Source organism: Mauremys mutica, chromosome 2, assembly GCF_020497125.1.
Source record: "Mauremys mutica isolate MM-2020 ecotype Southern chromosome 2, ASM2049712v1, whole genome shotgun sequence".
Lineage (NCBI taxonomy): Eukaryota > Metazoa > Chordata > Testudines > Geoemydidae > Mauremys > Mauremys mutica.
In genome coordinates, this window is record NC_059073.1 from 106052607 (window position 1) to 106079899 (window position 27293).

General features: G+C 43.6%; 1 protein-coding gene across 2 annotated transcripts in view; it reads left to right on the forward strand.

Annotated features, from left to right (window-relative positions):
• ATP9B (ATPase phospholipid transporting 9B (putative)) overlaps window positions 1-27293 on the forward strand; it is a 338734-nt gene that overhangs the window by 105229 nt on the left and 206212 nt on the right. For both annotated transcript variants that reach the window (XM_045006684.1, XM_045006685.1), the window contains exon 7: window positions 16922-16973. In XM_045006684.1, coding sequence (XP_044862619.1) covers window positions 16922-16973 — 52 coding nt within the window. The remainder of the gene's footprint in view (window positions 1-16921; window positions 16974-27293) is intronic.

The following is a 27293-nucleotide window of genomic DNA, read 5'->3' on the forward strand; positions in this document are numbered from 1 at the left end:
GGGTCTCTGGAGGGGGCAGTCAGGGAACAAGGAACGGGGTCGGGGGGAAGCAAGTTTGATATAATGCTGTCTCACCTATAACGCAGTGAGATTTTTTGTCTCCCGAGGACTGCGTTATATCGGGGTAGAGGTGTATATAGCAAAGGCTGGTGTTTGGTCATTGTAGGCAAGTTTTCAGGGGCTTTTAAAGGATGTGAGTGAGGGGTCTTGGTATAAATTGAGTTTGATTAACTTCACTCTCCCATCTTTTAAAGTGTCATTTCTCAAAATGTAGGATAGTGCCCATCCAAGTTAGGGGTGGGAGGAGACATAGACAGACTTGCTGATGGTTTTTGTGAGTTTTGGTTCTCATCTCAAATTAAATAATGAAATCTGTTGCTTTTGTGGTTATGGAGAAAACTTGGAGTGTGAATCATTTGTAAAATAAGATGGGTAGATAACACCACATGGCAACATTTCAGAAAGTGTGACTCATTTAAGTTTCCTGAAGTGAGAGCTCAGCTGTTAAAAGCTTGGGAAACATTGTTCTGAAAGAAATGAAAGTATTCTACCCTAATCAGGGTATGCTGCTTGTTCTTTCCTGTCTGTCATGTATGCCTTTTACATGGTAGTCTGCAGGGCTGCTGCTAGCAGGTCAGGCTCCTGAACCAGATATAGACTGACTTGCAGAGTTTCCTTCTCAAAGAAATACACCAGAGATGTCTTCCATAAGTGAACTGCCAGGTATGGCTGTGGTTAGCTTAAATGAGGTACGTTACAGAGAGAATCACCTAATGGCTGAACCACATGATACAATTTAGCATTCCATTACATCTACTCCTTTTAGTTCTATATTTCTGCCATTTACAAAATGTATACTGTCATGTGTTCTTTGAAGTTCAGTACATATCAATCTGGTAAGTGTCTCTGAATTGTACTTGTTTTCTAATTACATGACCTGAACGTGTAACAACTTGGTCATCTGGCTGTCCATTAGTTGCAATGACTGGCTGTGGTTAGTTTGGAATCCATGAGTCACCATCATCTTGTTTTGCATCCACCCTCTGTAGAGTTTGCGCTGTTGATTTTTCTGAGGAACAAACTTTAGATGTTGAAGGTTTCTGTTGAACTCTCCACTGTCAGCCTTGATCACATATGATCTGGGTGCTGAATTATTTTTCTTTACAACAGCTGGAGTTGTCCATCTTTTTCTCCATCCAGTTTGATGAAAACATGGTCAACAGGTTGTAGACCTAGCAGTTCTGATGTCTATTATAAAAGTATCTGTAAGCTCTTTTTTGCCTTTTTATCTGATTTGGCTAGTCTCTTGATGTCTGACCATTTTGGAGATAGAATTACAGTTCTGACTTTGGAACAGAATCTGAATTGTCTTCGCATCAGGAGATGTGCTGGACTGTATCTAGTAGTTTTTATCAGTGCTGATTTGTGACTAGAGAGAGCCGGGAATAGATCTTCCTGCTGTAGGATTTTCTTTACTATGTATCCAGCTCTCTTAGCCTCTTCATTTGCTTGTGGAACATGGGCTGCTAGTTTATATGATCAAAATCATATTTTGTTTGGAATGACTTAAATTCTGCTGAAGTGAATTGTGGTCCCTTGTCCATTACTTGTTGTTCTGGAGTACCAAAATAAGTAAAAGTGCACTTAAGTTTCTCACTAATACTGTCACGTTACCTCTTACAAGTACATTATTCCGATATACCTGGAAAAGTAGTCCACTCTGACCAGGTAATGATATCCTCTGAATTTGCCTCAATCTGTATCTCGTCTGTTCCAAGGTCTGCCTGGTATAGGTGGTGTTTTTAAGGTTTTTTGTTTTGTGGTGTTCTGTTTGTTCTGCAGTGTTCTCCTGCAGATATTTTATTCTTTGTCCTATTGATGCCTGGCCACCACACTCACTGGTTGCACTGTTTAGAGTATTTAGTTAGTCCTTGATGTCCTTCATGGATGAGATTTAGCATTTGTCCTCTCACTTTGTTTGATATGATGATGCAGTTGCCTTTAATCGTGAGTCCATTTGACTCGCTTAATTGTCCACATACTGCAAAGTAGTTTATTGTTGCTTCCTTAATGTCCTTTCAGTACTTGAGCCAGCTGGCCCTAATATAACTTATCTATTAACTGAAGAACCAGCCTGTCTCTGGTATTTTCATGTTTTGCAGTCCCAAAATAGTTTTTGGTTAATACATACAGAGCTTTTATAAAACATTAAACATTTTCCCCTGGTCCTTGAATTCTCTGGTGAAAACATGCTCTTACGTAAACCCCATTTTTCTGAGGTGTAAAGTATGCATCAAACATAGCCAGAACTCTTTCCCAGTGATCATTCTGACTGTCTTCAGTAAAGGTAAAACTTTTAAAGATATGCTCTGCCTGCTTCCCCATAGCATAAATTAAAGAGAATACCTGAAGTATCTCTGTTTCCATGTGGAGTTTGACTGTGATGCAAAATATTTCTAACTAGTGCTTCCAGTCTATTCTGGTGGTTTGTCAAAACTGAAGTTCTCTAGGGCATTGAAGAGTATATCTCCTCTGGCACTAGTTTACTTCTGACGCTATGTTGTGTGCAGCTTGTACATGGTAGGCCACAGGGCTGCTACTAGCAGGTCAGGCTTCTGTACCAGATATAGATTTGACTATAGAGCAGTGTTTCTCAAACTGGGGTCGCCGCTTGTGTAGGGAAAGCCCCTGGAGGCCGGGTCGGTTTGTTTACCTGCCCCGTCCGCAGGTCTGGCCGATCGCGGCTCCCACTGGCCGTGGTTCGCCGCTGCAGGCCAATGGGAGCTGCTGGAACTGGCGGCCAGTAAGTCTCTCAGCCTGCGCTGCTTCCAACAGCCCCCATTGGCCTGGAGCAGCGAACCACGGCCGGTGGGAGCCGTGATCGGCCGAACCTGTGGACAGGGTAGGTAAACAGACTGGCCTGGCCTGCCAGGGGCTTTCCCTACACAAGCGGCAACCCCAGTTTGAGAAACACTACTATAGAGCTTCCTTCTCAGAGAGAAACACCAGAGATGTCTTCTTTAAAGATCCTTTAATGAACTGGCAGGTATGGCTGAGGCTAGTTTAAAATAAGGTCTGTTATGAACAGCACAGCCTAGTGGCTTAACAGTATAATATAGTTTAGCATTCCATGAGGGGTGAAAACATCTAAAGTATTAAGGCTTCATAAAACAGTAATCTTAGCTGGGTCTTTTCAAGGGTAGCTGTGCCATCCAGTATCAGCACTGGTGATGACGTGGTTAGATTTCTTTTGTAATCAGTGATTTTTTTTTCACCAATATTTGTTCTTAAATTTTTGGACTGTACAATGATGTATACTATGTATAGGGAATTTATCTGCTTCTCTTTAACCTCTCCCTTTAACTAGTCTATGGCCCTCTGACATCTCTGTTAGCTATTAATTGGTCCCTATATGTTCAACAGTCGGTAGCAATGGAATTGTCACAAAATTTGCCAAAGAATTGTGTTCCAATTTGATTTTTTTTAAAGAAATGAGGTTTCTAATCTTGATTTGGAGAAAACATTCCAGATGTGATTTGGATGCTATGGTGATCTATTCCTGAGTTTGTAACAACATGGAAAAGTGGATGGGGTGCAAACTGCTCCACTTGTCTCAATGTAATGTTAGTTCTGAAGCTTAGTAGCAATCATGATGGCAACAATATCTGTCATTGTTGATCATTTTATCAGAAACAGTGAATGTGTCTTTCCATTGTTATTGAAATCAGTGGTGGGGAGTGGAACAGCTGCTTTTTGTTGGGTTGCTGAGATGAAGAGCAAAGAGCTCAAGTCTTCTCCTTAAATCTTACTGCCTCACTTCTCCATAAGAGCAGGAAAAAAGGAGGAGATGCATCTTCTTTCCATTAGCCTCAACTCTGTCTTGAATACCATAAAGCTAAAGCTGTTCAAAACTTCAGAATTTGAATTGTTCACTGAAAATAACGTATTTTGATGTGTGTATGGGGGAAATGGAGAACATTTTTCAAAATATTTCTGTAGCTTCTCTGCTACAACCTTATCCCTTTTCTCTTAAAGAAGAAATGGTACCTATGCCACTCTGTTCCCTTCAGCTAAAGAGCAATGACCCCTGCCACTTTGGTCTCTGCCTCCTCTTTCCCTCTCCTCCTGTTAAGGAGTAATAGTGCTTTTGCTGAATTTTTCCTTTATTCCTCCCTTTTCTGCAAAGAAGGAAGTCAGTGACTCTCTGGCCAGCCCAACTTAGCCCATTCACCTGGGAAATCTTCTACGTGTCATTGGCAAGTATGTTGTTCTAGTTATATAGAAAAAAGAACATTCATGATTAATTATAGTAATAAAAAGGTAATAAGTTTAGTGAAACCAGGAAGAGAAAGAACATAGAACGAAAACAAGACACATGTATTAACTTGCATTTAATTTTTGTTAAAATGAGAAGTTGATGTTGACATTGATAATATTAAAGACAGTACATGACTGGTTTTATACTTCACCAGAGCTAGTAGGCTTAATCCTCAGGCTAGCAGGTACCAGGCAGACTTTTCATGCACTAATAATAAATACAGTTTTGCTTTATAATGAGACTTTCTTTCTTCATAAACGCTGATAGCCATTTGTAGGAAGGATATAGCTGAGCATATGGTGGTATTTGGGATTTCTGTTTAATTCTAAAGATGATGGATCAGGGTTTTTTTTGGTTTGTTTTTTTGCCAAGGTATTGTCTGTTGGTTAAGTTTTTAGCTTCTTAACAAGAAACTGGAAGTTCTTCTTCGAGTGATTGCTCATATCCATTCCAGTTAGGTGTGTGCGCGCCGCGTGCACGTTCGTCGGAAGACTTTTACCCTAGCAACCCCAGTGGGTCGGCTGAGCGCCCCCTGGAGTGGCGCCATAACGGCACTGCATATATACCTCAGCCGACCCACCCGACCCTCAGTTCCTTCTTACTGCCCGTGTCGGTTGTTGGAACAGTGGAGTGCAGCTTGCCTGACCTCCGCTTCCCTAGCTTCCTCATAGTTCTTCTCTGTAAAAATTTGTACATAGTTGATAGCTTAGCTTAGGTTTTCTTGTTTTTGATAGTTTATTCAGTTTAGTGTTAGATAGTTAGCGGGTTCGGGGATTAGCCCCACCCGCACCCGGGACCGGAGTGTATGCCCGGCTCCCCGGGTTTCAAGCCGTGGTCGGCCTGCCGCAGGCCTGTGCCTGCAGGAGATCCTCATAGCTCCTGTTTGAAGTGCTTAGGAGAGTCGCACTTATCTACTAAGTGCCCAATTTGCAAGGCTTTCAAGCCTCGCACAAAGAGGGAAAGAGACATTAGGCTTAAACAGCTCCTAATGGAGACAGCCTTAACCCCTCCGGCCATGGCACCGCCCGCTGTCCCTCTAGACTCTCGCAGCGCCGCCACGGCGCCGGGCCACACTGCTGTGCCACCGAAAGCGCCATCGGCACTGAAACCTGCCCAAAGACGCTCGCTCTCGCCAAAGGCGAAGAAGGGGAAGGCCGCTGCCTCTTCGGCACCGCCTGCTCCGAAGCACCAGAGTGCGCCCCGTCCGGACCGCCCGGCACCGAAACCTGCCGCGGCACCGGTTCCTCTGCCGCAGACGCTTCTGCCGGCACCGGCAACTCCGGCCCCTCAGAGGCCGTCGAGCCCGGCACCTGTGACCTCCCCGGCTCCGGCCGCGGTAGAGATGCCACTGCCGTCGACTCCGGAGACCTTCGAGGCGGCGCGGGACCTCATCGCATTGACAGACCCGGCTGTGCCACTGCCCCCGGCGCCGCCGGTGCGGGCGCCCCGTTCCATGGGCAAGCCGTCAATGCTTAAGCCGCCTGCCGGCACCGACTCTGACCGGCACCGATCCCGTTCCCGCTCTCGCCACCGATCACGCTCTCGACGCCGATCTCGATCTGGGCGCCGATCGCAACGCCGCTCGCAGTCCCGGCATCGCTCAACTACGCGGCACCGGTCAGACTCGTGGCACCAATCATTCTCCCGCTCTCCGACTCGTCATTCCCGGCACCGTTCAGGATCTCGGTACCGCTATGACCGCCGCTACTTGCGGAGTCGCTCCCGGCACCGAACATGGAGATCCAGGTCGACCTCCCGGCACCGCGTCGGTGGGAGGTCCCATTCTCGCTCTCGCTATCGGGATGCCTCCCGGCACCGGTCACCGCAGAGGCGGGAAATGCGATCCGTGGGCACTTCGGCGCAAGGGTTATCTGCTCCACCCTGGCCCTCTCGACACGCCTCGGCCTCTTCGCACGCCGACAGCTACTACGTCGACGACCATGACCCTCAGGTTCCTTTGGGAGTTTTTCACCAGTCCTATTACGCGAACCAGGACCCTCATCAGTGGGGTTATTGGACCCCTTGGGCCTACCACCAAGCCCAAGGTGCTCCTCTGCCTACCACGCGTACCGTACCACACGAGTCACGCATCCCGGAGGCTACTGTAAGCCGCCCCCCGGTTGACACTGAGGTACCATCGGGCGCAGAGGAAGGTATTCAGCCTTCCCAGGAACCTCTGGAGCAGGAAGCTTCACAGGTCCCAGACGCTGAATGGGACACCATCATGCCCGGAGTTTCTTCTTCCTCCTCTTCCCCGGATGAGGCGGTGGCGGGGTCGTCGTCGGCAGGTCCCCCGCCAATTGACTTACGGGCGCACCAAGAGCTCCTTCGCAGGGTGGCACTGCGAATGGACCTACAGGCTGAGGAGGTATCGGAAGTGGACGATCCGATAGTGACCATTTTGTCAGCGGACGCCCCAACCCGCATAGCCCTCCCCTTCATTAAGACTATCCAGGCAAATGCTGATACTTTATGGCAGACTCCGTCCTCTATTGCGCCCACAGCCCGAGGGGTGGAACGCAAGTACATGGTCCCTTCCAAGGGATATGAGCATTTGTATATACACCCTGTCCCCTCGTCGTTGGTGGTCCAGTCTGTCAAAGATAAAGAGCGACACGGCCAGCAAGGCCCGGCTCCTAAATCAAAGGAAGCCAGGCGCATGGACTTGCTTGGTCGCAAGGTTTACTCTGTCGGTGCCCTGCAGATCTGAGTGGCTAACCAGCAGGCCTTGCTAAGCCGTTACGGACATGATACTTGGGCTGAGGTAGAGAAGTACAAAGAGCTCCTACCTCAGGACTCACGACAGGAGTTTGCGGCCTTCGTAGAGGAAGGTAAAAAGGTAGCGCGTACCTCGTTACAAGCCTCCTTGGACGCAGCTGACTCCGGGGCACGTACTATAGCCTCGGGCGTTACCATGCGCTGGATCTCTTGGCTCCAGAGTTCGACGCTTCCCCCTGAAGTACAGTACACGATTCAGGACCTTCCTTTTGACTCCAAGGCTCTGTTCTCCGAAAAGACGGACTCTAGGCTCCAGAACTTAAAGGACAGTAGAGTCATTGTCCGTACTTTGGGGATGCATACCCCAGCTACCCAGAGGCGTCCGTTCCGCCCCCAGTTTAACCGGCCTTACTATATGCCCCGCTACAGGCAGGACTCTGGTCGGCGACGGGGTCGCGGGGGACGTAGACGACAGCCTGGCAACCAGCCGTCCCAAGGGCGAACCCCCTCTAAACCACCGGGGCCTAAGCCATCCTTTTGAAGATGCGCCCGGGGACGGCATACCAGATCTTTCTCCAGATCCCTCCCTGCCTTTTTCCAACCGCCTTTCCTATTTCCTCCCAGCGTGGGCCTGGCTGACCACCGATGCCTGGGTCCTACGCACCGTGGAACGTGGTTACCAACTACAATTCGTTTCACCCCCACCTTCCCACCCTCCTTCCCGGTCCCTCTTCAGGGACCCCTCTCACGAGCAACTCCTCTTACAGGAGGTGCATTCGCTCCTGGCCATCGGAGCGGTCGAGAAGGTTCCGGACAAAGAACGTGGCAAGGGGTTTTATTCCCGTTATTTTTTGATCCCCAAGTCCAAAGGGGGGCTCCGACCCATCCTCGACCTGCGGGACCTCAACACATACATGCTAAAGTTGAAGTTCCGCATGGTATCCCTCGGGACGATTATCCCTACTTTGTATCCGGGAGACTGGTATGCCACCCTCGATATGAAGGACGCTTATTTTCATATCGCCATCTTCCCACCGCACAGATGCTTCCTCCGCTTCACAATCGCTCACCTGCACTTCCAGTTTGCGGTCCTCCCCTTCGGCCTATCCACGGCCCCAAGGGTGTTCACAAAGTGCATGGCCGTTGTCGCCGCCCACCTCCGTCGGTGCGGCATCTCCGTTTTTCCCTACCTGGATGACTGGCTCATCAGGGGGGAATCGCAGGCCACGGTCCAGCATCATGTCGCAGAGATCAAAGACTTATTCACGCGTCTGGGCCTAGTTCTCAACATAGAGAAGTCCACCTTAGTACCAACTCAGAGGTTGGACTTTATTGGCGCGACCCTGGACTCATCTCTAGCCAAAGCCTACCTTCCGCAGCTACGGTTCCAGGCCCTTACGCAGCTAATCCGCGCCCTTCAGGCCTCTCGTATGACTTCGGCCCGTGCTTGTCTCCGCCTCCTCGGTCATATGGTGGCTTGCACGCACGTCACTCGATTTGCCAGGCTCCGCCTCCGCCCACTTCAGCTGTGGCTCCACTCCAGATACCGCCCGCACAGGGACCCTCTGGATACCCTACTCACCATTCCAGCGGGTGTCCTTCAATCCCTGGATTGGTGGCTGACCCCTTCCCACGTATGCGCGGGGGTCCCATTCCAGGCTCCTCAGCCTTCCCTTTCCCTGACAACGGATGCCTCGTCCCTCAGATGGGGAGCCCATCTCGGCGCTCTTCGTACTCAAGGCCTTTGGTTGCTGCAGGAATTGAATATGCACATCAATGTCAGGGAGCTCCGGGCAGTGCGCCTGGCATGCCAGGCGTTCCGAACTCGCCTCCACGGCCGTTGTGTCTCAGTCTTTACAGACAACACAACGGCCATGTACTATATCAACAAGCAAGGCGGGACCCGCTCTTCCCCCCTCTGCCACGAGGCGATGCTACTGTGGGAATTCTGCATAGCCCACTTGATACATCTAGTGGTGTCGTTCCTTCCCGGCGTCAAGAACACCATCGCGGATCGCCTGAGCAGGTCCTTTCTCTGCCACGAGTGGTCGCTGAGAGCAGACATCGCTCATGCCATTTTCCAACAGTGGGGATTTCCCCATGTAGACTGTTTGCATCCCGATCGAACCGCAAATACCAGGAGTTTTGCTCCTTTCAAGGCCTGGCACTGGGCTCTCTGTCGGACGCGTTTCTCCTTCCATGGACTCGTCATCTGTTCTACACCTTTCCTCCGTTTCCCCTCATACACAAGGTCCTGCTGAAGCTCCGACGGGCCAAGGCACGTCTCATCTTAATTGCGCCAGCGTGGCCCAGGCAACACTGGTTCACCACGCTGCTCCGTCTGTCGGTAGCCAGCCCACTTCCTCTTCACCCGGATCTTATAACACAAGATCACGGCACTCTCCGTCACCCAGACCTGCCGGCCCTCCACCTCACGGCGTGGCTCCTGAGTGGCTAGACCAGTCGGAATTGCGCTGCTCTGCTCTCGTGCAGCACGTTTTATTGAGCAGCAGAAAGCCTTCCACTCGATCTACCTACGTGGCCAAGTGGAAGCGCTTCGCTTGCTGGGCTCAAGCGCGCGACGCTATTCCTTCCGATCTTCCGCTTCCAATGGTCCTTGACTATCTCTGGTCGCTAAAACAGCAAGGGCTTGCACTGTCCTCTATCAAGGTGCACTTAGCGGCTATCTCCGCTTTCCACCCCGGTGAGGGAGGGTATATGCTGTTCTCTCACCCGCTGACTACTCGTTTCAGAAAGGGCCTTGATCGTCTCTACCCCCAGGTGCGCCACCCGATTCCCACCTGGGACCTCAATCTCATCCTCAGCAGGCTCATGTCCCCACCATTTGAGCCACTGGCCACCTGTTCCTTGCTGTACCTGTCATGGAAGACGGTTTTTCTAGTGGCTATCACATCAGCCAGACGGGTCTCGGAGCTCAAAGCGCTCGTGGTGGACCCACCACCGTACATCGTTTTTCATAAGGACAAGGTACAGCTACGTCCACATCCGGCATTTCTCCCGAAGGTAGTGTCCGCGTTCCACAATAACCAGGACATCTTCCTTCCAGTTTTCTTTCCAAAGCCTCACGCATCCTCGCGAGAGCAACGACTTCACTCCCTTGATGTTCGCAGGGCATTGGCTTTCTATGTTGATCGGACAAGACCGTTCTGCAAATCCCCGCAACTGTTTGTGGCAATTGCTGACCGGATGCGAGGTCTTCCTGTCTCGTCGCAGCGAATCTCCTCATGGCTCACAGAGTGCATACGCACCTGTTATAACTTGGCTAATGTCCCTTTGGGCCATCTCACCGCCCACTCTACCAGGGCCCAGGCGTCCTCCGCTGCCTTTCTGGCGCAAGTACCAATACAAGAGATATGCCGAGCAGTGACCTGGTCGTCCGTCCATACTTTCGCCTCGCACTATGCCCTGGTCCAACAGTCGAGAGATGACGCAGCCTTTGGCTCTGCGGTCCTGCATATCGCCACGTCTCACTCTGACCCCACCGCCTAGGTAAGGCTTGGGATTCACCTAACTGGAATGGATATGAGTAATCACTCGAAGAAGAAAAAACGGTTACTTACCTTTGTAACTGTTGTTCTTCGAGATGTGTTGCTCATATCCATTCCACACCCACCCTCCTTCCCCACTGTCGGAGTAGCCGGCAAGAAGGAACTGAGGGTCGGGTGGGTCGGCTGAGGTATATATGCAGTGCCGTTATGGCGCCACTCCAGGGGGCGCTCAGCCGACCCACTGGGGTTGCTAGGGTAAAAGTCTTCCGACGAACGTGCACGCGGCGCGCACACACCTAACTGGAATGGATATGAGCAACACATCTCGAAGAACAACAGTTACAAAGGTAAGTAACCGTTTTTAGCTTCTTAACAAGAAACTGGAAGTTTTTAGGCATGAGGCCAGTAACCTGAGATGTGTTCAGTGGATTTATGTCCGAGTTGGCAGAGAAGTTGTAAAAATGTATTGCTAATCAATAGGGAGACAAGATAGCTATTTAATTGTTGTCATTTAAGGGACGATTTATTTAATTTTGGAGTTGTCTTATGTCTTTTCGTTTTTCACATGCTATGAGTGCAACTGGTATAGATACGGTACATTAGTAAAATTAATTTTTACCAGTGTCTTTCCAGTTTGAACATAGGCTGTTCCTATGAACAGTTGAGTTGGTCCTAGTTCTTGCAAATTAATAATAGGTCATAAACGCCATCATTTGTTTCATTATTGTAATGTATTTCTTTAGATTCCTCTCCTTCTCTAGTACATAGCCACCATTGCAAAACTTTTCCACCAGTTGTAAAGACAGATGAGTAACCTCTTCCCAAAGAACCAGACCACTGCTGTTCAAGTAGGCTAGTAAATTAAAACATTTTCAGTTGATGAATTTCCCAGGAAACAGGGTGTATGGGGACTGCTAGTTTTGTGGTATTTTGATTCATGAAAATGTAGAGGTTTTTTTTATATATCAGAGGGTTTTGCTATTGATGGGGATTTTAGGTTGCTTCTAAAACATACAAATATCAATTATCAGTGTCTCCAAACTTAGGCAATTTTCAGACTATTCTCACTGTACTTTTATGGGTGCCCAAGATAGTGGCAAACATCACTGCTGCTGTTCCCATAGCCTACCTTCCCCAACAGGCTCTAGCTTCCCTTACCTATTGAACTTCCCTTCAAGCAGAATCGTTTCTCCCTTACCAATTTTTTTTTTTGGGGAATATGTGGGGGCAGACAGGCTGTAAGTTTTTTCCAAAGGTTTCTTGAAGATTTAAAAACCCTTCTTGTCAGTCTTCAATACTCAAACCAAAAAGAATCTCATATAATACTACAAAATCTGGCAGTTGACATATGTACAGGGTCGGCTCCAGCGGTTTTGCCGCCCCAAGCAGCCCCCCCCCCCCCCAAAAAGCCGCAATCGCAATTCAGTGGGAGGTCCTTTGCTCCAACTGGGAGTGAGGGACCCTCTGCTGAATTGCCACCAAATAGCTGGACATGCTGCCCCTCTCCATTGTGGCCGCCCCAAGCACCTGCTTGCTAAGCTGGTGCCTGGAGCCAGCCCTGCATATGTATGTTGACTGTGCTTTTCCAATAAGAATATTGTAATTGAATACTGCTACAGGGAGGCCATTTCAGAAGTTCAAAATTTGCCCATTCTTGATATGATGATTAATGTCTCACTTGTAATGCAGAATGAGATGAAAAAGTAGTTTCTTTTGCTCTGTGAATTGAATTTTTGGGTAGTGTGACACAGTATCAAAGGAGGGTCCTTGGCACTCAAAGTACAAACCTAGGATCCTGCAGATGCTGTTTAGTTAGCTATCTTTCTGACTGTTGGACGGCTTAATCTGTTTTATTGCTAGCAAGTAGGGGTAGTTAAAAGTGTGATCATTTTTGTCAAATTTGGTTGCTTCTAAGGTTTTGTGATGCACAGTGACTAAGGGAATAGATGCCTGAGAATTTTTTAAATACATAAATAATCCTATTTGACTTGGAACTATTATGGGTGGTAAATCTTTTGGGTCATAAATGTTTTATCCCTGAGTATGGAGATGGGGGTCTGTGTCTTGCCTATGAAAATGAACTTGTAGTCTTTCTTGATTACTGTTTAAGGCTTGGTGAAAGACGTTTAGAGGTAGTCATCAGTAAACAGACACAACACAACAAAGAATAAACTGCCGCTGGCCCATGCCAGCCGGCTCAGGGGGCTCAGGCTGCAGGGCTGTTTCATTGCTGTGTAGACTTCTGGGGTTGGGTCGGAGCCCAGGTTCTAGCTCTCTTTTGGGTAAGAGGGTCCTAGAGTTTAGTCTCCAGCCTGAGCCTGGAAGTCTACATAGCAATGAAACAGCCCCTCAGCCTGATCCCTGTGAGCCCAAGTCAACTGGCATGGCCCAGCTGCAGGTTTTTTTCTTTGCTGTCTAGACATGCCCTTATAGTGATGCTTGGAATAGAAGGTTTCAGAAATGTCATGTTGTAAATGTATTGAATTTCCTGTAAAACTTGTATTCAAATGATAATGTTATGCCTTGTTAGAGTTAATAATATTTGTATTATGATAACTCCTGAAAGCCCCAATCAAGATCAGGGCACAGTTGTGATGGACACTGTACAAATGCATACAGAGAGACAAGCAGTGCCCAGAAGAGCTTACAATCTGAAGACTGTACACTGTGTTGGTGAACTAGCCTTCCATCTTTTAGCAGCCTAACTTCAAATACTGGATTAGGGAAAAATCTGAAAATGAGATTGGTCCTGAGTTAGCTACTATTTGTACACATCACAAACCCACTATGCAATTTGGCACAGTTGGAAGTTTATCCACAAAATAGAGCCAGAACAGTTTTTGATACTTCATTAATTTTGCAAATGATCATGATTGAAATTTGAATTACAGAGATGAAAGTTGGAGCTAGCCAAATTCCAACTGGAAATGAGATGCAGATGTTTAATAGTTAGGGTAATTAACCATTGGAACATCTCCAGGTTTGATTAAAAAAAATAGTTGATTTAAAAAAAATTTAAAAGTGGATTTTTTTATTTAAATAGAAATTTTTGATTTAAATCAATGTTTTTATTTAAATTAAATACTAGTTTACTTTTTAAATAAATAAACCTGTTTAAAATTAAATTTCAAATTGACAACCTACACTAAGGCCTAAATTTATTGTAATATATTAAAGTAATTTAAATTGAATACAAAAAATATTTAGCAATTGATATTTGCTGCCAGTTTTTAGAGAAAGTCAAACCACTCAACTGGAGGAAGCCACTGGCTAAGCAGCTACAACTAGAGTTTAAGTGCCGTATCCTCTTTTGCAAGTGCAAAGAGTGCTTTCCTTATTTCAGTTCATTCAGATAGTTCAGTTTAATGACTAGTTCATTCAAAGTTAAGAGACCAGTTGGGATTTGGAAAAAAGCAGGAAAGCTTGTTTTCTCTCTTCCAGTGCATGAATAAAAAATAGGTTTGAGGATGAGATCTACTAGTTCTAAAATCTTGAAACACGGGGACCAGAAACATTCAGGTCAGTTTACTAGCTTTAGATAGTACTTCCTTAATTTAATAAATCAGTTAGTTTTAAATGCAAAATAAATTTTTATATTGTTTTTATGTCTCCAGCACATTTAAAATAGTTTTATTTAATAGAAAAAATTAAAATGCTGTTCTTATGCATTTTTAATTGATTTGAATTTCCATCCAAATAGAGCTTGACACAAATCACAAGTAAAAAAGTAATCATTTAGTAAATAAGAAATGCATCATTCACCATTTTCTGACATAATAAAAATGTAAAAATTAAAAATCTGAAGAAGTGTAAGTTAAGGTATATAATTGCTTAATTGTGTATAGATGTAATGTATCCTCCTGATTAGTAAAAAGCACCACATTTAGTGTAAAGGCAATATTTAGCTGAAAATCAACATATTGTAGTTGTAACCAACAATGAAACTCAGTCTTTCCTTAAAAAAATAACTAAAATGTACAAAAGTACAAATTTAATTAAATTTAATTACTTCAATTATTTAAATCAAAATTTCCAGCTTGCTGAGTTAAATCATGATTAAAGTCAATGATTTAATTTGCTTTGATTTAAATCAGTCCACACTGGAACAAACTTATCAAGGATTGTGGTGGATTCACCATTACTGGCATTTATTAAATCATGTTTGGATATTTTCCCTAAAATAAATGCTCTAGTTCAAACAGAAATTAATTCAGGGAAGTCTATGGCTTGTGTTATACAGGTCATACTAGATGATCACAGTGGGCTCTTCTGGCCGTATAGCCAATGAATCATCTGTGAAAGCTGTGTGGAAAAACTCGCTAAGTGTCTTCATGCGCTATGCGTGCTCAAGACAGTACATTTAGTCCATCACCTTATATGAGTCCTAAATTTACTCAGAAGTTTAAAAATGGCAAAATTCTATTCAGGCCCATCACCGTGGCATGTATGCATCTTCCAGAATTGCGTCAAGAAATGTAATTAGCATGTCACTTGTGTTCTTTCTCCCCAGCTTTCAGCTTTCCCAGGGGAAAGCTATGTGAGAATTACTCTTTAAGACTGAGGTCTGGTCTACACTGGATGGGGGATTGATCTAAGTTACGGAACTTCAGCTACTTAGGTCGACTTACCACTCCCCTGTCGACTCTGCCTGCACCTCTCGTGGCGGTGGAGTACAGGAGTCAACGGGAGAGCGCTTGGGGGTCGATTTATCTAGACATGATAAATGGATCCCCGCCCGCCAATCTGGCGGGTACTGTAGACCTACCCTGAGTGTGTGGGGGTTTTTTTCCCCAGAGGAAGTGTATGGAAATATACAAAATGTACTATGTAGTTTGCCAGTGGCATATGAATTGAAACATATATAATCAGCATTTGATTAAACCTCAAACTATGATTTGAAGACTTCAGCAACTCAGCCAGAGGCTAGGAGTCTATTACAGGAGTGGGTAGGTGAGGTTCTGTACCCTGCAATGTGTAGGAGTTCAGACTAGATGATCATGATGGAGCCCTTCTGACCTGAAAGTCAATGAGCCTGAGGCATAGAAATCCCCATAGAAGCTAAAGGTGGCCTTTGAACAGAAAGAAAATATTTTATTTGTGCTGCTTTAGGATTGAGGACTATGTATGTTGTCACTTCAGACCTAAATTATGCAGTAGGGAACTCAGAATTATGCAATACTGTGTTCTTTCTCTCTTCCTGCTACTCCCAGAAGTCCTTAACTCATCATTCCGTTGCAGTCCAGTCCAGTATCCCTTACGGTATTTGTTTGAGAATTTGGAGAGAAAGAGATCAAACGAATGCCAGTGTGCTGCAGATTTATGTACTGACATACTGCAGAACTCTATTGTGGAACATGTGTGGTGTGTGTTTTTTTTTTTAAATGGTGGGGGAGTGGGAGATTTTGACAGCTGAGTCAAGGATAGTTTATTTTTTTGAAACCCACGAATGTTCGGGACAGCCTTTCTGTATGCAGGAGATAGGTGTGGCTTTTCATACTGGAGAAGAAATACATCTTTCTCTTTCTTTTTTTTTTGGGGGGGGGGCAGGGATAGAAGTCCCCTCATCTGTAAAATGGGATAATAGTCCTGCCCTACCTCCCTAAGGTCTGGTCTACACTGGGGGGGGGTGTCGAACTAAGGTACGCAAGTTCAGCTACGCTATTCGCGTAGCTGAACTCGAACTACCTTAGTTCGAACTACTCACCCGTCCAGACGCCGCGGGATCGAAGTCCGCGGCTCCCCCGTCGGGACGCGGTGGCGGAGTTCCGGAGTCAACGGGAGCGCGTTCGGAGTTCGATATATCGCGTCTCATCTAGACGCGATATATCGAACTCCGAGAAGTCGAACGCTACCCGCCGACCCGGGCGGGTAGTATAGACGTAGCCTAAGTTGTGAAAACAAATCCAGAAATAGTCAAGAGGCATACTATAGTGATGTGGTCCATATAAGTACCAAGACAGATACTACAACTTGCGCCATGGGATCTACTATCCTCTCCCCATACAAAACAAGTAATAGGTGAGGATTTGACCCACTAAAATTGTTTTCTTTTGAAGATTTTAGTTGGTCCTTCAACATTACATAATTGTATTTTTTCTGACTGAAAATGGCAGTTAAGAAGATACTCCTTATTAAAATTCTTCAGGCATTTAAGAGATCCACTTATAGGAAGGATCTGAAAGGCTTAACTGTTTGTTTATTCTATAATTTTTCTAAAATATTGATTTCTGAATTGCAAATGCTGAATTAAAGTACTTTGATAAATCCTATTTTAATTGCATTTCAATCCAAGTGTGACCCTTAGTTGCTGATCTTACCGGACATTTGATTGGAATGATTTTTTTTTCTTACAAATATAAATATGCTTTTTCCCCAGAATCAACGAATCCCATCTGACATGGTATTTCTCAGAACTTCAGAGAAAACTGGTATGTTTAGATACTTTAATCTTATTGGTTATGTTGGAGCTTTGTGGATACAGGGAATTTTTTGTTTGTGTGCTTGGTGTTTTGATTTAGAATGGTTATAAAGGTCTATGGTAGCAGATGGACCATTGATAATACAGTGTATAAGCATCATTTTGTGAGCTGTGAGACATTTATGGACCATAACAAATCTGAGCAGATCAGGAATCCATATTATAAACTACAGTGCATGACACTTCTAAAATATGCTCCCTTGACTGAATGTGTTGATTTATTATACATACATCTCTTTATCTAGTACTCAAATACTTAACCCAGGTATTGAAGCAAAGGCAGACTGAGACTATTTTGTGTATTTGGATTAAAGATATGAATAACTGTTTGGTAGAATATGACAGTATGTATAAGGTATATATTTTATGACCTTTTATCTGTATATATTGCAAGTAAAATGGAAATAAGTACAGTTGCATGTTTTTTACTAAATCATTACCAGTTTACTGATGTAATTGCATTCTATTCAATATGTAACAGTAATATGTGATTCTAATGGTTTATATAATTTTTAGAATTGACTTCTAAATGAAGATTTAGGAAGGCTGTGAACAGCTTACTTAGAACAGTTACTGCTACTTAGCACTTACTGTATAGAATCTCTTATACTGTGCTAACATTAATTTGCTGTGATTAGAGCTGTGCGGGAACTGGCATTTCTACTTTGTGGGCAACTCCATGATTTGAAAATTGGTTTTGTTCCAAATCAGAATAAAAAGAGAGAATTTTAAAACTTCCTGCTAAATGAATTTCTGGAAAAAAAATTGTTTTCACTGAATCAAAATGTTTTGCTTCTGTTTCAACATTTAAAATTCTTATACTATTACAAAATTTTGAAAGAAAGTCAAAATGTTTCATTTAAAAATGTTGAAGTGGAACGTTGTAATCTTATTAATACGTTTTCTGGAATGATTTTTTTTTTAAATTCACACAATTGCCACAAGAAGTTTTGGTTTCGATAAAATAGCAATTTCCAGTAGAAAAATTTAAAATTTACCAGCTGTAGTTCTGACAACATAACTGTGAAAGAAATAAGTAGTATTTATCCCCATTTTAAGAAGGAAGTCTATTTCAGAGCTTAACTATCCTTATAGTTAAAAAGCTTTTCCTATTATCTAACCTAAATCTCTCTTGCTTCAGATTGAACCAGTAATTTCTTGTTTTACCTTTACTGGACATGGAGAACAATTGAACACTGTCCTCTTTATAGCAGCCCTTAATATATTTGAAGATGGGTATCAGGTCCCCCATCAGTCTTCTTTTCTCAAGACTAAACACGCTCAGTTTTTTAAACCTTTCCTCATAGGTCAGGTTTTCTAATGGTTTCCTCTGGGTTCTTCCAGTTTGTCCACATCTTTCCTAAAGCATGGTGCCCAGAATTGCATGCAGTACTCCCGCTGAGGCCTCACCCATGCTGAGTAGACTGGGACAGTTACTTCCTATGTCTTACATACAACACTCCTGTTAATACTCCCAGAATGATATTAGTCTTTTTTACAATTGCATCACACTGTTGACCCCTATTCAATTTGTGATCCTCTATAATCCCCGGAATCTTTACAGCAGTGCTACTCATCCCTCGCCAGTTATTCCCCATTTTATAGCTGTGCATTTGATTTTTTCTTCCTAAGAGAAATACTTTACACTTGTCTTCATTGAATGTTATCGGTTGATTTCAGACCAATTCTCCAATTTGTCAAGGTCATTTTGAATTCTAAACCCGTCCTGCAAAGTGCTTCCAATCCCTCACAGCTTGGTATTTACAAATTCTATAACCATACTCTCCACTCTGTTATCATAATCATTAATGGCAATATTGAATATTATTGGACCCAGGACTGACCCCTGCGGGGCTCCACTAGATAAGCCCTCCTGGTTTGACACAAACCATGGGTTGCTATCCTAAGTATGGTCTTTCAACCAGTTGTGCATCTACCTGACAGTAATTTCACCTAAATGACAGTTCCCTGGTTTGTTTATGAAAATATCATTGGGGGGGACTGTCAAAAACTTTACTAAAATCAAGATGTATTATGTCTGCTGTTTCTCCTTACCAACTAGGCCAGTAATCCTGTCAAAGAAGGAAATTAGGTTGGTTTGGCATGATTAGTTCTTGAGAAATCCATGCCGGCTATTCCTTATAACCTTCTTATTCTCCAGGTGCTTACAAATTAATTGTTTAATAATTTGTTCCAGAAATCACAGTTTGCTTATTGGTCTTTCATTCCCTGGGTTCCCTTTGTTCCCCTTTTTCAAGATAGGTACTATGTTTGCCCTTCTGTCTGCTGGGACCTCATCCATCCTCAGAGTTCTTGAAGATAATTGCTTATGGTTCTAAGATTGCATCAGCTAGTTTCTTAAGTATCTTGGGATGAATTTCATCAGGGCCTGCCCACTTGAATACATGAAACTTACTTAAATATTCTTTAACTTGTTCTTTCCCTATTCAGACTTATGATTCTTTGCGCTTATTGTTACTATGAATTGTGTTGATTATCTGGTCACCATTAACCATAAGTGAAGACTACAGCAAAATAGGCATTAAACACTTGGCCTTTTTGATGTTGCCCATTATTAGTTCTCCTTCCTCACTAAATATAGGATCTACACTTTTAGTCTTTTTCTTGCTCCTAATGTATTTATAGAACCTCTTCTTCTTGCCTTTTATGTCCATGGGTAGGTGTAACTGTTTGTCTTAGCCTTTCTAATGTTGTCCTTACATGCTTGCGCTATTCTATTCCTTCCTTACAATTTTTCCATATTTCCACTTTTTGTAGGATTCCCTTTTGATTTTCAGGTAATTGAATTGCTCCTGGTGTAGTTATATTACCATTATATTCTTTCTATATTTCATTAAAGATGGCTGTTGTACCTTTAACATGTTTCTTTGAGAAACTGCCAGATTTCCTGAACTCCTTTTTCCTTTAGCTTTTCTTCCCATACATGCCTTCATTGCGTGCATTGGTGGTTGAAGTAAGTATATCAGTAAACCAGACACTATCTAGAGAAGAATGTATAGGTACTCCTAGATGTCTGTCCATCTTTATATTGGTGGAAGGATCTAGAAAACGTTTGCACGGGAGTGCCTTTCTCTACTGTTACCATCCATGACTCTCGTAACAGCATGAGTTAGGGAGCTCATGAGGACCATTTATAGACTCAAGGCCTCTGGTTTCATCTAGAGGCCCAACTATTACACTTAAACATTCTCAAGTTGAGAACAATTCTCAGGAGATCATCAATTCAGATCTTGACAGACAATACCATAGCCATGTTTACATCAGTATGAAGGAGTGAGATCTGTTCCCCTTTCTCTGGAAACTATGTAGCTGTGGAACTGATGTATGTCACAACATAAATCTAGTTGCTGTCCAGTTACAATACCTACTGCATGTTTTGGCTGATCATCTCAGGAGACAATTTGCAAGCAATCACAAACGATCAGTGAAGGATGCCGTCATTGAAGAAATATTTACCAGTTGGGGACAACTGTCCATTGGTGTCTTTGAAATGTCAAAGAAGAAATGGTTAAACTTCTGTTCCATGAGTGCAGGATACTGGACTACATGACCTCTCGAGGTCCCGTCCAGTCCTATGAGTCTGTGATTCCAGAGGGAGTTAGAATCAAGGGTCTCTAGAAGATGTGTTCCTGATCCCCTTGTCACCTGGTCTCATGTACACTTATCTTTAAATTCCTATAATCACAAGAGTAATCAGAAAGTTCAGACAGGTTTCAGCAAAGATGATAATGCTGGGTCTAGACTGGCCAAGGAAGTTCTGTTTTTTTGGACCTGAAGAACCTCTAAATTCACCTACTAGTCCAGCTGCTTCTCCAGCTGGACTAGATATTGCAGAAGAAACGCAAAATTATCTACATCCGACTTTCCTGTGTCATACACCATGGATGCTGGATGGTTGTTATTGTTACAGAGAAGTTGCTAATCATACATCCAAAATATCCATATAAATATCAGAAAGCACTCCACCAGTGCTACCAAGTGGAAAAAGGTTACAATCTGGGCTAATTTATATCTCAGTTGCAGATCCCAGACATGCTGTGGTTTGCCTATTATCATCTGGAATGGTCACGAGTCCACTTAGTAGCCATTTTAGCTTACCTCTTTCCAATTCAGGGTCTCTGTTTTCTCTCATTCCCCAGTAGCTGGATTGCTTATCAGGATATATCACCCCCATCAGACAACCTACACCTTCTTGGGATCTAAATATTTTTTGATTGCATTGATGGATCCCCTTTGAGCCAGTAGCCCTCTTTTTCACTGGTCCATTAAAACAGTGTTTTTGGTTACAATTAGATCTTCTAGAAGGCTGGGAAGTTCAGATCTTTGTGGCAGGGCCATCTTATAGTATATCCTACAAAGAGAGGGTAATGTTGAGAACTCATCACAAGTTCCTGTTCAGAATAGCTGCTGATTTCTAACTTAATCAGGTGATTCACCTCTCTGTTTCTTTTCCAGCCACACTGTAATAAAGGGGAAGCTAAGCCACAAGGTTTAGAGATGCATAGGCTGCTATCATTCTATCTAGACAGGAATGGACCATTCAGAGTATACCCTAGATTATTAGTAGTTTATGGAGAAAAGATGAAGCATCAACACATTTCTACCCAAAGTCTTTTTAAATGGATTGCTAACTGTATCGGACTATGTTAAGAATTAGCCAAGCTTAGACCCTCCAGGAAGAGTCACAGCCTGCTCCATGAGGGCTCAGGCAGCCTTGGTAGCTTAGAATCATAGAATATCAGAGGTTTGTGCCCATCATAGGGCAGCTATGTGGAGTTCAATACATACCTTCATTAAGCTTTATTCCATTGTAGTAGCATCATGGCCTGATGGTCATTTTGACAGTAAAGTCAGTATTTAGTTAGACTCTTTGCGCTCAGCTCTGTAAGACCAGATCACAGCTTGAGAGTCACCATCAGTGGAATTTATATGGACAAGCACTCAGAGAAGAAATAGTTATTTACTTTACAGTAATTTTGTTTCTTCAAGATGTTGTCCATAAACATTCCATGACACACCCACCATCCCCATTGTTAGAGTCTTAAAAACACCTGAATTCTGTATCAGTGAAGCAACTGAGGAGCTGTTGTGGTCCCCTTACCCTTTATGACCTCAGAGGCATGAGGACATTTTCAGGGCACGTGACCCCCAATCTCCCCAATGGATACTGCTGAAGAAAAAAATCCAAATTTGACTCCACAGGGAGCATATGCAGAGTCAGTGGAACAAGCAGGGACAACACATCTCAAAGAACCACAGTTACTGTAAAGTAAGTAACCATTTCCTCCTTGTCTTGTGCTCCAGTCACTAGACTACTGTCCCCTCTCCCAAATGTTGGTGGAGAACACTTTTCAAGAAAGAAAACAATTAACATCCATGTCACTGATCAGCAGGGCCGGCTCCAAATTTTTTGCCTCCCCAAGCAAAAAAATGTTTCCACGCCTCCTGGCCCCACCCCAACTCCGTCCCTTCCCCTCCCCATTCTAACCCCTTCCCCAAAGCCAGGGAGGGAGGGGGGAGAAGCGGAGCGGCAGCACGCTCGGGGGAGGAGGCGGAGGTTAGCTGGAGGGGGGGAGTGGTTCCTCTGCCCACCCACCCCCCGGGTTACTTCCTGCGGCCCTCCCCACACCCCCCACCGCTGCAGCTCACCTCCGCTCAGGGCTGGCTCCTGGCTTTTTGTGCCCCAAGCGCAAAAAAAAAAAAAAAAAAGTGAGCCGGAGTGCCGCCCCTTGGAAAGTGCTGCCCCAAGCACATGCTTGGAGCTCTGGTGCCTAGAGCCGGCCCTGCTGATCAGTATTCCTTAGCTTCATGAGCCCCCACACAATACCATTTTGACAAAACCATTCTTTTAATGCAATATGGTAAAGCAGTAAATTCACATGTAACTTCTCTAGTCAAGAATGAGCAGGTGCTGGCGATAATTTCGATAAGGTTGTTTACTAATTAAAAAGTGTTCAGTATAGTATAAGCAGAAGTGAGTTCAATAAAAATTCCAGTGAATTTCTTTATTGGAGGAAAATAAACTTAAAAAATTCCTATTACAGAATGAAAATTAAGTTATTGTTAATGTCATTTGGAGATAGATTTTTGTGTAAAAATGCAACAGATAAACCAGTTATATTGGTGTTACACTTTTAAAAAAAAATCTGAACTTCAAACATATGGCAGTAATTGCTTTTTGAATAAGGAATAAACACTTATAAATCTGTAATTGGTTTTCCTGCATGTTGGTGTTTTGAATGATTGATGGTTTAATTTATTGTTGGCACTTTAAATACTTTGTTAAAACATTTTAGTTTTAACATATTTTGATGTTTTATATGTAACTCATCTTATGTACTATAAAACAGTTTACTTTTTATAGCTTTGTAGTAGTTAGAACACCATAGTTAAGGCAAAGAGTTGGTGGACTCTTTTATATCTTCACAAAAATCTTCTTTTTGGGGCTAAAATGTTCATGTGTTTCTTTTCTCTATTTGTCCTAACTATATTTTTTGAAGGAAAACACTGTAGTATCCCTTATGTTTAAGAAATAAATAATAATAAATAAAGCAGTTTGAATTATAACTGTAATTTACAAAATAGAATCGTAAGCTATTCTGATTTTTTCATATATATGTGGTAACCTTGCAGAGATGGGTACCAGTGGAGTGTGCACTCCCCTGATCCTCTTTGTACAAGTAAATCCTAGGAAATCTAGCTTCTCTTAAGAGTTGTATAAAATAGAAGTTGCATTTTAAGTATAACAAATTAACAGATGGTTGTGATTCAGCTTAACAACATAAACTATCCTTTGGTGATTTTTATGCATAGCTATAACTCTTTGTGGGTCAGAACTAAAACAATTCATCTGATTTCTGATACCTAAGTGCCAAAAAAAAAAATTATGAAGAAAGTAAGTCCAGTGAATGGTTTCTCTGTCCACTTATTTTCTGACAGACTTTAAAGTTGTTTCTCTTCTCTCTAGTAACTGGAGACACACCAGATATTTGGTTCTGACTCTAGACTTGGGACTGCTCCATAGGAAGAGCAGCCAATTTTTTTTGCCTTGAAACCTGAACAGATCGTATGCTCCAGTTCTCCCTTTGTAGGAGATCCTTTCACAGGATATTTATGGCTTTTTTTAACTGAAATTCCTCAACTTTGTTAAGAATCTTCATTAGAGTTTCTGAGGAAAGTTTTTGTAGGGCAAAACCATATTCTTACCCACAACCATCTCAGAAATGGCAGGTGGACAGCAAGGGAAGCAGGAGAGCAAGATCTGTGCCCATATCTTGACCCTTCACCAAGCAATCTCCTGAAGGCAAGTGTGCAGTCAAGGTCCCAACTGGTTGAGAAGATTGTGGCAAAGCTTCTCTCTCAGCTGGGGTGTAAGACTGGTGAATAGTCTAATGAGAAGCTCAGTTTTCAGTCAGCATGTAGGCATGGTCTGTGCTGAGCCAATGGAGAAAGCTTCAGGAAAGCTCCCCTAACTGAGACTAGGCCAGGTACTCATGGTTTGGAACTGGGAAAAGTTGTTTCTCAATGCTCTTCCTCTCTCAAGCATGGAACTTCCATTCCCACAGCTTCCGGGGACCAGCAAGGAAACTTTGGAGGGAGTGCCCTGATGAATTTGTCTCCAACACAGGTCAAAACTGTGCAGGCCTACCAACCACCATTATGTGGCTTTCTAGTGAAAAATGGGAAAAGCCAACTGAAGCCTGTACCAAGGACTCCAACATCTCTGGAGAATTTTGGACAAAGCCCAGTGTCTTTATCTCTGAAAAATAGCAGAAAAGTGTCTGAAATGTCAAGTATCAACAGTTCCCTTTTCTATGCTAAAATCGTTGAGTTAGCTTTTGGGCAAGCAGGACTCCTCTGCAAATACGCTTTAGTGGGCTCACTTTCATATGAAGATTCTGCAAAAATTTCTGCTTCTCTTCCAATCTGCGATAGCACTGAACCATATAAAGATCTTGGCCCTAGAGCCTGTACTAACATTTCTGAATGAGTGAACCAAAGATTTTTCAGCTCCTACCCGAGGTCCAGAGAGGATGGTCATCACAATGGGTATCAGTCTACATGTGTGGGGAGCACATGGAGTGTCCACTGAGACCAAGTGGGTGTAGCACAAGTTGGAGACAGAGGACTGTAGCCAGGCTAAAGCTACAAACATCAGGGTAGTTGCTTTCAGTCACAGCAGATGAATCTTAAGAACAATTTTCTTGTTCTTATTAAAAATACCTTGCTGTAAGTAGTTGTGCAGAAAGGCATGATCTTGGGCTCTGCTCAGGGAAGTAACCATGATCACACCTCTATGTGCTAAAGGCAAAGAAAAGATAGACCTGAGTGAATGGAGTCTATACCAGTCAACCATTCGGAGCATTATAAATCAAGTGTAGAGCCCATTGCTTGCACCTGCTTTGAGCCAGGTCCAAATAGAAAACCAAAAGATGCTTTGCTAGGAGAAATTCCACAGTGAGGGCTGTTGCACTCTTTGTTAGCTGTGGCTCTATGGCCTCTCTTTTATCTTTCTTCCTACTTTACTGATAGTGAGGATGGTAAAGAAGATTGTAAAGCAATGGGCCACTGTTGTTGAGATAACTGCAGGTTCTGATTCTCAGATCTTATACAGCTGTAGCTAGATCTACTTTCAAACTGTCAACACAGAAAGGCATTCTGAGATGGCCTGGTGCTGTGACAAAATCTGGTGCTTTTCTATCTTAGGATTTGGTACTGATAACTGTCACTGTAATGTTTGTGCTGGTAAAACTATCAGCCTGGGAATCGAAAAGAAGGAGCTAGAATCACTCAGGTACTGAACCATCCCAGGATTTCTACAAGTTTTGGGAAAGTTTCCCAATATGGATGTCAAAAGAGCTGGTAGCTACTGTTTAGACAGGGCTAAGCTATTTAGAAAGTTGTACAGACTGTAGCCTTTGGAGGAAAATCTAAAATCTAACTAGGTTGATAAGACTATAGCTAGTCATGTTATGATGCTGTGCCTGAAAGTCTTAAAGCTCACTCTGTCAGGAGAGATTGTAGCTTCAGAAGCATTTATCCTCAGAGAACTTTTATCTGAAATCTACAAGGCTCTATTTCGAGTTCTGCACTTATATTTGTGAATTATTCTTTTGCCTTAATGTTTTGTTTTACTTGTTTTAGTCACTGTTGAACTAGCATGGCTACTTGGTCCACCTCCTAAGGGAGGTCGCTACTAGTGAGTCTGCCTTCCCATTGCTCTACTCCATTGTAAGAATGTAATGTTGAAAAAAGGGTTACTAATGGGGATAGTAATTCTCATTCTCTGAATGCATCCACAGAGCCACATTGACTCTCCCATCTAATTTGTTCTAAATAGAGCTTCTGGAGTTGGAAAGGAACTGAGGGATTGCTAGATGTGGTGTGTGGTATCTATACCATTGGTCCATGGACTGTAGAGCTGAAGAGAACTACATATGCCCCCCAACTGCTGTGAAAAATTCTGTAGCCTCATGATTCGTCATATAATCCCTACAGTGTGGTTCTGTGGAAGGAATACATTACAAAAATAAGAGCTAATCTTGGCTAGCACCTCCTGTTTTTCTCCCAGGGGTTCAACCTATTAGTCATAGATACGGATGCTTTTCTGATTCATTGAGAAGGTGAGCTGGTTTATATTGTTCTACCCTTTCCTGATATCCAGAAAAATCTGTGAAATTTGATAGGAGAGAGTGGAAATATTTTTGATGGCTATCTTCTGCTTCTATTGACCTTGGTTCTTGGATCTCTGGAGCCTAAGTGTTGAGCAGAATTGGCTGCCAATGATTTGTTCTCCATTTAGGACCAATTACCTTTGCACATACACAGTGACTCCGTGTCACATTCTGGGAGTGAAGGCCACTAGTTCCTAAAGGAAAGTTTCTTCTGTGGACTGGTGGATTGTCTATCAGAGAAGAAAGGATATCACAATGAAACCTACACCAAGAGCTGGAAATAGTGTAAAGTTTTGGTTCCAAAAAGAGTGTCCACAGATGGCAGTTCCATTAATTAGATACTCCTCTACCCCGATATAACGCATTGTATTGAACTTGCTTTGATCCGCTGATGTGTGCAGCTCCCTCCCACCCCCGGAGTTCTGCTTTACCGCGTTATATCCGAATTCATGTTATATCGGGTCACGTTATATCAGGGTAGAGGTGTACCTGAACTCATTTTGGAAGGTTTTGAGAAGTCTGAAGATTAAGATATTATGAGTTCACGTGTCTCTTATTATATCCATCAGGGGAGG